We start from the raw sequence: 10,721 nt of genomic DNA on the forward strand, positions 1-10,721 counted from the left end.
AATGGGTGCGAGAGAAAGTCGCATTACAATCGCAACATGCTGCGATTATTTTCACGGTGCGATTAGGGCTGAGAAAATAATCGCTCGTGTGCTGACACAGGCTAATATTGGTCCGAGTGGAATGCGATGTTTTATCGCACTCCACTCGCACCGTTTTTCTCGCCGTGTGTCTTAGGCCTTCCTCGCCCATTTTAAGCTTCATTTAAAACTGTTTCTCTTGCAGCTAATGACTGTTTAAACCCACATATGAAAATATTGATCATTATCACCAGTTTTGTATAATCCCACAAAATTCCTGACTTTGTGCAAATGTACCTAGAAGAATTGATGTTGTTTTGAAGGCAAAGGGTGGTAACTAGTGAAGAGCGAGCACTACCATTCTCGGGTGCTGGGTACTCGTAACGAACAGTTGGATGCCAAGATGGGCGTGACTCGAACACACGAGTATAATGGAAGTCAATTGGGAACAAGTATTTTTCCGGAAGAGTTTCTGGAAAAATTCTCGCTTTCCCCACTGACTTCCATTATACTCAGGTATTCGAGTCGCGCCCATCTTGGCATCTAACTGTTCGTTACGAGTACCAAGCACCCGTGAATGGTAGTGCTCGCTCTTCACTAGTGGTAACTCCAAATACAGATTAGATTTTTTTATTCATTTTTATATAAGTTTAACTGGATCTGTTTTTTTTTTTCTTTTCTTTAACATGGGAGTCTATAGAAAACAGATCCGGATTGCTATTTATCTTCCATTTGAAACTGATCCAGTAAGTGAAAAAAGGATCTTTTACAAATGAAAGAAAATTGGGTGGCTAAATAGCGATCAGTTAACGCCAAACTATTCACTTTCTATTTTTTAAAGCATTTTTACTTTGCAACATTTTTCCACCCCCTACCTAAAATATTTGCCCAGTATTGTGTGTACTTATAATATGTATGTATTTTTATACTTATTTGACTGCCTTAACTATAAAATTGCTACTGATCTTCAGCCTTTAAAATAACCCAATTCTCCCGGTAGTTTTTGTATCCTCATGTACTGGACGAACTGTACCTTGTGTTAGTGCCTTCCTGATGCGGAGTAGTACAGTGTTTTTTTTTATTTTCGTTTTTCCTCTTGTCACATTAGTTAGACAGTACTTGTTAATAATCCACAAAACTTTGTGAAGTTTACTTTTTAAGGCATGTGTTTATTTTATTTTAAAGGAATTTTTGCTTTTAAATGTGCTCGTGCTGAAGAACTATTCAATATGTTGCAAGAGATCATGCAGAATAATAGCATAAGTGTTGTGGAAGAACCAGTGGTTGAAAGAAATCCTCAAACAGATCAGGATGTGCCAAGAACTCCACGAACTCCAACAAGTAGGTTTTCTTCATGAGTGTCCTTGCGCAGGAGAAAGTTCAATCGAGAACTGTTTTACTTAAAGAGAATGTATCAATCCGAAATCACCAATTATTTAAATCTGGATTTTGTGTTTTAAAATGTAATTTTTTTTGGCAATACTTTTTCATTTCTCAATCTATATTAAAGGTGTTGTACGGCTTTAGGCTACAAGTCAGCAATCGCTCTATATGACTGCAGACTTGTGTTCCTCACCTTGCGTGCTGTGAGGACTCTCTGGGAGTGGGCAGTCATGTAACCGCCAGTATGTGATTTGCATGCTTACCCCCAAATTCCGACTAGACTGTCTGGCTTCTCTCAGTACACCTGCATTGAGTGAGGCTGCGTCCATTATTTTGGAAAGAGACCGCATGTATTCAAATCATATATTTGTGGTCACACTCCTGGCATTGGAGAAGCCTCACGGGATGTGAAGATTCACAAGTCTGCAGTCATTTATAGTGACTACAGACTTGTAGCCTAAGGCTGGACAACCCCTTTAAGGAAAAAATTAGAAAAATGTCATTGTTTTCCCTGACCTCTGGGGGTAAAATTTAAACTTTCTGTTCTTTTCAGAACACTCCTCAAAAGTCTCTTTATAATTACAGGCAAGATTAACACCCACATAAATATTTATATAGCTGTCGGCCGAACTATCATTAAGGCTCGAGTCACATTAACGTATGGCATCCGATGCGAGAGAAACTGATGCAATATGCTAATGACCCATGGCTCAGGCTCTGCTGCGAGTGTGAGCTGAGTGTCATGCGACTGTGACCCGATCTTGCGATCAGGTCACAGCTCCGGAGGAATGGGCGGGTGATGTAGAGGAGAAGGAGGGATTAATCTCCCTAATTCCTCCATTGTCTGCCTGTGCTTATATCGCACTGCAGTTGGATAACATCTGAGTGCAGTCCGATGTTTCTCTCGCACCCATACACTTGAATGGGTGCAAGTGACATCCATTATAAGTCTATGCTCAAAACATACAATGCTGCCCTTCACCTCTCCAAACAAGCGTACATTAACACCCTCATCACTTCTTTAGCCAACAATCCCAAACGACTCTCTGATACTTTTCATTCCTTCTTCGGACCAAGAGTTCTGGCCCCAACCACCAACCTCAGCGCAGACAACCTGGCCAATTATTTTGAAGAAAAAATTGCCCATATACGCCAGGAAATTTCCTCACCGTTTCCTAGCACCACACATTGTTTGCCCTCCTACACTCCATCTAGCTCACTTTCACTCTTTGATCCAGTCACAGAAGTTACTAGGCTTCTCGCCCTACTACCTGCACGAGTGACCCTATTCGCTCACATCTCCTTAAATATGTCACTCCAGCTGTCACCACTCACCTAACTAAAATATTCAATCTCTCCTCTGGTGTCTCCCCCCCCCCCCCCCTTCAAACATGCCAGCATACACCCATTACTTAAAAAACCATCCCTGGATCAAAATTGTGCAGCTAACTACAGACCTGTCTCTAATCTCCCCTTCATCTCCAAACTATTGGAACGCTTGGTTCACTCCCGTTTCATCCGCTATCTGTCAAATAACTCTCTCCTTGACCCTCTACAATCCGGTTTCTGCTCCTTACACTCCACTGAAACTGCTCTTATTAAAGTCTCTAATGATCTACTAACAGCTAAATCTAATGGTCACTACTCCCTGCTGATTGTCCTGGATCTCTCTGCTGCATTTGATACAGTGGATCATCAGCTCCTCCTCACTATGCTCCACTCCACTCTATCGGGCTCAAGGACACCGTTCTTTCTTGCTTCTCCTCTTACCTCTCTGACCGCTCATTCACTGTAACTTTTGCCGGATCCTCTTGCTCTCCTCTTCCCTTCCATTTCCCCTTACCGTCGGGGTTCCTCAGGGTTCAGTCCTAGGCGCCCTCCTTTTTTTTTTTTCTATACACTGCCCCTATTGGACAAACGATCAGATTTGGTTTCAAGTACCATCTCTATGCTGATGACACCCAACTATACACATCTTCTCCTGACATCACCCCTGCATTATTACAAAATACTTCCGATTGTGTGTCTGCCGTCTCCAACATCATGTCATCCCTCTATCTAAAACTGAACCTATCAAAAACTTAACTCCTTATGTTTCCTCCCTTCCCCAACCTTCCAAAACCCAATATTACCATTTCTGTGTGTGGTCTGTGATAACGCCCCAGCAGCACGCCCGCTGTCTTAGGGTTATATTTGACTCCGATCTCTCCTTCACTCCCCATAATCGTTCACTTGCTCATTCATGTCTATTCCACCTCAAAAACATCTCTAGAATTCGTCCTTTTCTTACAGTTGACTCTGAAAAAACTCTTACTGTCGCTCTCATTCATTCTCGCCTGGATTATTGTAGTTCTTTACTAATTGGTCTCCCTATTACTAAATTATCCCCTCTCCATTCCATTCTGAATGCCGCAGCCATGATCATTTTCCTCTCCAACCGCTTCACTGATGCCTCTGCTCTGTGCCAGTCATTGCACTGGTTGCCTATCTGCTACAGAATCCAACATAAACTTATCACTCTCACTAACAAAGCCCTTCGCGGTTCCGCACCACCCTACATCTCCTCCCTCATCTCTGTCTATCACCCCACCCGTGCCCTCCGCTCTGCTAATGACCGAAGACTGACATCCTCAATGATTCTATCCTCAATGATTCGAACCTCCCACTCCCGTCTTCAAGATTTCTCACGAGCTGCGCCTATGCTCTGGAACACACTACCAAGAACAATCCGATTAATTTCCAACATCCACACCTTTTAAGCGGGCCCTAAAAACGCATTTCTTTAGACTAGCCTATCACCTCACCTCCCTGATCTAATCTAGTCCCTTTCTGCCCTTCATAAAATTTACTTCCAATTCTTGTCCTCTGTATCTTCTGATTCCATTCCTCTCTGTACTTGTATAAATTCTGGCTGGCGACCGGTCCACGCAGCTGGTTTTGAATCCCCTATTAAATCGATGGCTGGACTATATATGACAAGCTCCCCCCCCCCTCATTCCCCATTCACCTTTTGTGCCTTCCCTATTCCCTCATAGACTGTAAGCTTACGAGCAGGGCCCTCACTCCTCTTGGTATCTTAATTTTGTTATTTTGTAATGTCTCATATTATCTGTACATGTCCCCTCTGAATTGTAAAGCGCTGCGGAATATGTTGGTACTATAGATATAAAACTTATTATTATAAGTGACACGGCTCTCGCAGGCAATCACAGCATGCTGCAATTTTTTCCGCAGTCCGATTACAGCTGAGGAAAAACTCGCAGATCTGAGCTGCAGCATTGTCTTACATGGGGCCGTGTGCAATGCGAGATTTTCTCACATTGCACTCGTGCAAGTCATACGCAATTGTGACTCCAGCCTAAGCCAACAGCTCTCCCTACTTCCCTACAGAAGAAGTTCCTGTGTGACCGAGCACACCTGTGTTCTTTGTGAGAGAGCCACTGCCTGACAACTTTGTCAGTGGCCTATCTCTCTGGAAGAACAGAAAGATTGGTCATTGGAAATCCAGCAAGTCAGATCCTTCTCTTCCTCAACATCGTATGTTGGAGAAAGATTCGGGAGGCCCCCATACATATTAGCTCATTGGCGGATTCTGATATTTTTGGTAGGTTCAGCCAACTTTAGTCTTATCTTCATACAGACCTTTCAATGAGCGACGTGACACAGCTGGTGCCATACAATCCTCCAATCACAATAGGTAATGTCACCACTTCCTCGCACCTCCTCCCAGCTGGGAAGTACATGACTACAGGCAGGGAGCAGACATTAGTAATACCACTCTGGGGTTTAAATAAAGAAAAAAAAAAAGCAACAAAACCTCGAGTTGTTGTCGTTTTAACAAAAAATCCTGATTTTAAACAATAGGTTATTTTTTGATCATGGCTTCCCGTTCACATAACAACCTGATTTAAACTGGATTTATTTTTTAATTACTAATTTCCTTTAACTTTAGTTAGAATAATGAAGAAAATTAAATAAACTATGGTAGTATTATCACAAATCTTTTGCTCTTTCATGGCATATGGGAGTACAGTAAAGATGGGTTCATAAAAAATACTTGATGCCATTTTATGTTACTTGGTTTCCCATTAATATATATATTACATTTGTACATTTTACTTTGCCAATAATTTTTTTTACAATGTTATCTTTTCTTCAATACCTTGGCAACCTATCAGGTCTGATTCAACCTATTAACCTGCAGATATAAGGCTTAAAGCACTCATCAGCACTTTGACCACTCACTCAGAAGAGCATCAGTGCAGAGCTGAAAAAGGGGCCAAGGCGTGTGTACAGCCATCGCTTACTGTATACTGCGTGGTGACTGAAGCCGCAGCTGCATGGCTGAAAGGCAGAAATAAAGTTCATTTTCTCTCGAGTGCTGCACTTTAGTATTGCTGCCAGCCACCTTCATAATGCTCTTAACCTGCAGATTAACCTTATATCTTCAAGTTAATAGTGTTATTAACTTGAAGATATTAGATTTTGCTTCAGTCCCGTACAGACATATAACATACTGATTTGTCATTTGCCAGCCTCCCTGGCTTTAATGCGAGACCTCATGTTTCTCGGCAGATGACGGCTGTGATATTCAGCCATCATAACTTCTAACATCCTGTTTAATGCCGCCCTCAAACTGTGACCGCAGCATTTACAGCGCACTGGGCATGCATCATTCTATCTGCCCACTGGTGCACCCGTGACGTGATCGTAGGACGCAGATATGTTGCCAAGACAGCGGGGGTCTACTGAAGACCCTCATGCCTGTCATAATGGTACTCCTGTGATAGCCAGCCCATGGCTGGCAGTTATAGGAGACCACAATTTCTGCTTCTTACAATTGTACTGTGGCATTGTTGTATAAGCAATTGGATGATCGAAGTTCAAGTACCGTAAAAAACTAACAAATACAATAAAAATTTAAGTTTAAAAATGAAAGAAAAATCGAAAAGTTCAAATCACACCCACTTACATAAAATACACACTTGAGATCACTGTCTGATTTATCAAAAAAATAAAATAAATTTCTCCTATTGGTAAATTGCATTACAAAAAGAAAAATCAAAATGCCAGCATTGTTTTTTTTTTATGGCCTCAACACAAAAAAAATGTAATGAGGCGATCAAAACAGTGTATCCATTTTTTTAATTATTATTATTGAGATTTGGTGTATACTTGTTACACCGTTCTATAGAGGTTTCCATTTTGCAAGACATATCCATAATTGAAAGACTTGCATGTGTTGCGATTTCTTCCTCTTAACAGCATTTCCCTTTTTTTTAGCCCCTGGTTTTAGTGGTTCAAGTTTACCCAATGGATATCCACGGTACCCATCCTTTGGTGATGCATCTTCCCACCCTTCTAGTCGACACCCATCAGTGGGTAGCACACGCCTTCCTTCTGTAGGAGAGGAGTCTACCCATCCTCTGCTGGTTCCTGAAGACCACGTAAGTGAATTCACCCTATGCCTCTATTTGTATATTTTGGAATCCTTGTTAATTTTAACCTTGACTCCTTTAAATACAATCATCAGGAACCTTGTATCAGGAACCTTCTCTATGTCTCAGCTGAAAGTTACACACAAGGCCTTTCTGAAATATGAACCAGATGCTTGTATTGGCTTGTAGTCCTGTTCCCAAAGTCTAGTCTGCCCACCCCCAGCTCAAATAAATGCTCTCCTGAGTTTGATATCACGTTAAAATATTTCTCACGTCAGGTTACCGTCACAAAAAATCTACTTGTATGGAAATGCAAGTTTTGTTGCTGATTTAGTAAATATAAGAAAAAAAAAACAAACACTGTCTTTGTACAAGAAATCTATGATAAATGAAGGCTGTGGGCCCTAAAAATCTGTTCTGCATTGTGATATTAAAAGATGTCCTTGAACACTTTTTTTTTTTTTTTACTTTTCCATTTTTTATTCTTTTAGGTGCACACCTATGTCAACACGACTGGTGTACAAGAGGATGCAAGGCCCAGCGCTCCAGCACCACTTGAGCAACGGCTTTCCAATGCAGAAGGAAGCGAAGTCCGAGCAGATACCGTTTCCATTCCTGACAGAGACCCCCATGTTGTCATAGAGCCAGAAGGTGTTAAGTTTGTTTTAGGACCAACTCCTGTTCAGAGACAGTTATTGGAAAAAAAGAAACTGGAGAATCATGAGGAGCAACAAAGTGCTGAAGTGGGTGGCAGCAGTAGCTGTCCTAATAACACAGAGTGGGACACTGGTTACGACAGTGATGAACGCCGAGATACACCTTCCAGCAATAAAATGGTATATGAAAATGTTAATGGTTTGTCAATTCCTCCATCTGGGGCAAGAAGAGGACGCGTTCCACCTCCCATCTCCACAGATGTGCAAAACATCAACAATTCTGCCCAGAGGAGGACAGCATTAATAAACTATGAAAATTTACCATCTCTCCCTCCTGTTTGGGAAGCCCGAAAGCCCAGTAAAGAGGACGAAGACCCTTTAGGACCAAAGACCCCATCTCTTAATGGTTTTCACAATAATCTGGACCCAATGCATAACTATGTGAACACAGAGAATGTGACCGTTCCACTAAGTGCTCACAAAGTTGAGTTTTCAAGGCGTCGGGACTGCACGCCAACCGTTTTTAATTTTGATATAAGACGCCCAAGTTTAGAACACAGGCAGCTTAATTATATACAGGTTGACTTAGAAGGTGGTAGTGATTCTGATAACCCTCAGACACCTAAGACCCCAACCACTCCACTCCCTCAAACTCCTACCAGGCGCACGGAGCTGTATGCTGTAATAGACATCGAAAGGACTGCTGCTATGTCTAACCTGCAGAAAGCACTGCCACGCGACGACGGTACTTCTAGAAAGACTAGGCACAACAGTACTGATCTACCTATGTGAGCCTCAAGTCATTTGCACCTTTCTTCTTGCATATTTCTGTAAAAAAAAAAAAAACAAAAAAAAATGCAGAAAACAAGTTATCACAACTTAAACACTAACACGTTTTTATTGAATTATTTTTTTTTCATGTGCTTTTGTCTAAAGGGAATTTATGTAGAGCAGGTACTCCTAAAATAATGATCACTCTACAATAGTAGTAGGTACTGTATAGTAGCGGAGCTGTATTACCTCTTATTTAATTGGTTTGCAGTGACATGCCAGTTTTACTTTATGGACATACTAAAATATTTGCTGACGTTTTGCATCTAGACTGTTGCCATTTGACGCTACAGAGAATTTTTATTTTTTTGGGATGTAATTTACAGTGCGAATGTGTGAAGTTATATACGAGTATGTATTTTTATACTAACTTTTTATGATTCCGATATTTGCCAAATTTTTAGTCGCACCAGCATTTTGAATTACGGACATTGGTACGACAGTTTTGACTGTGTTATAAGTGTGCTGGATTACAGCCTTACAACATGCTACACCCACACTGGCATGTTGCATTTTGCACATTAAGCACTATTCAGGCTATCTTTTTCCCCACATCGGCCACTTGCATTTTACTTTCCACTGCAGGTGATCGGTTGTAAATGGAAAATAGTCCTGTGCATGGGGGGGGTTTGGTGTATTAAGTTACAATATGTCAGGGTTGCATTTTATTTAATGCAGACATATATATAAATATATATATATATACATTTGTATAAAGGCCAAAAACTATTTCCCCTTTTTATCACATTGTATGATATTGTAAGATTATTGTATGTTCCTAATTTGCATTATAAATTTAATTTTTCATACTTAAAAGTATATAAATAGTAACTTTTGTATAAAGGTAGTATAGACCCTTTGGAACTGTTTTTTTCTTTTTTTTTTAAAAGACGTTATGTAGATGTGCATTGCCAAATTTTTCATGACATTTTTTTAAACTGATACCTTAGCTATATATCTGCACTAAACATTCCATGAAACTGTCTTGAACTGTGACTGGGAAGTGTGTAGCATGGTAATGGCCTGCCTGTGTTACTGAAGTGCACCCATGACACTAAGGCTACTTTCACACTTGCGTTGAACGGTATCCGTTGCATTGCGTTGTGTAACGGATGCAACGGATGTGTTGCATATAGTGACACAACGGATGCAACGGATGCTGCAAAACAACGCAATTCGTTTTGATTTTTTTTTTTTTTTTTTTCCCGGTTTTACCAGCGGCAGACTATAGTGAACGATCAGCTGATCGTTCCCTGCAGCCGGCCGCTGGGTGATCAGCTGATTGCTCCCAGTAGCCGGCCGCCGGGTGATCAGCTGATCGCTCCCGCCCGCCGGGTGATCAGCTGATCGCTCCCGGCTGCCGGGTGATCAGCTGATCGCTCCCTGCAGCCGGCTGCCGGGTGATCAGCTGATCGCTCCCGGCCGCCGGGTGATCAGCTGATCGCTCCCTGCAGCCGGCCGCCGGGTGATCAGCTGATCGCTGTCACTTGCCGGCGCCCGGGCATGCCGGCGGGCGGGCGCTCAGCTGAGCGCTGTGACTTGCCGGCGGCCGGGCATGCTGGTGGCCGGTCATTCAGCTGAGCTGAACGTTCGGCCACCGCGAGCCAAAATAAAGTTTGATTTAAAAAAAAAAAAAAAGAGCATGCGCAGTGAAATCCAGAGGATTCCGCTGCTCAAAATAACGTTACATGCTGCGTTCCTCCCGCTGGGCGGAAGCCACGGAGCGTCGCCCAGCGGAAGCAACGCAGCTCCTTTTGGTACAATCCGTCAACCATACAAGTCTATGGGAAACAGCGGAATCCGTTAACGGATTCCGCTGTTTCCCAAAAGGGCGGATTGTAACGGAAGGAAAATAACGCAAGTGTGAAAGTACCCTAAGCCATCTGTTCACAGGCTGGCCTCCCTCTGGCATAACACAGTGCAAAGCCGCGTGCTGCTGTTCTCTTCTTTTTTTGCACTGAAGGGTTCAAGCAAAGTGATACTATGCAGAAAACATAATTTCTAAGTAAAACTGTGCTCCATTCTGAATACTAGTGTTTAATTTAAATTTTGGTGTGCACCAGGTACTGTGTCAAGTACTGATATTGCTTATCAGACGTTCATTAAAATATCTATTTTTTGATATCGACAGCATTGTCATTTCATTGGAGCCAACATCATTGTGTAGCATGGCAATAAAATACTGATTACACACGGCTTGTCTGTCACCTTCATTCATTGAGAAACAGAAAATGTTCACGTTTTATAGGAATGATTTATAATAATGTGTACACGTATTAACTTTGGTATTCCAGCATAGTTTAGATGTGCTGATAATGCTTTTTTTTTTATACTAGGTGATTTATTAAAATGTCCATGCTTATCAAAATCTGTCCATTGATGTCTTTCATGTTCA

At 41.8% G+C, this 10,721-nt stretch overlaps 1 protein-coding gene across 4 annotated transcripts in view; it reads left to right on the forward strand.

Moving 5' to 3' along the window:
• The window catches only part of FRS2 (fibroblast growth factor receptor substrate 2), a 117,591-nt gene extending 107,137 nt beyond the window's left edge, over positions 1 to 10,454 (forward strand). For 3 of the 4 annotated variants that reach the window (XR_012753032.1, XR_012753031.1, XR_012753033.1), the window contains 4 exons: positions 1,204 to 1,359; positions 6,685 to 6,848; positions 7,331 to 9,385; positions 10,206 to 10,454. Coding sequence is in view for 1 of the 4 variants with exons in the window: in XM_075344878.1 (XP_075200993.1) it covers positions 1,204 to 1,359; positions 6,685 to 6,848; positions 7,331 to 8,287 (1,277 nt within the window). In the remaining 3 variants the exon portion in view is untranslated. Of the gene's footprint in view, positions 1 to 1,203; positions 1,360 to 6,684; positions 6,849 to 7,330 lie in introns of all 4 variants that reach the window. The other variant, XM_075344878.1, reaches the window with a different exon arrangement.
• Positions 10,455 to 10,721: the final 267 nt, after the last annotated feature.

Source organism: Anomaloglossus baeobatrachus, chromosome 4, assembly GCF_048569485.1.
Source record: "Anomaloglossus baeobatrachus isolate aAnoBae1 chromosome 4, aAnoBae1.hap1, whole genome shotgun sequence".
Classification (NCBI taxonomy): domain Eukaryota; kingdom Metazoa; phylum Chordata; class Amphibia; order Anura; family Aromobatidae; genus Anomaloglossus; species Anomaloglossus baeobatrachus.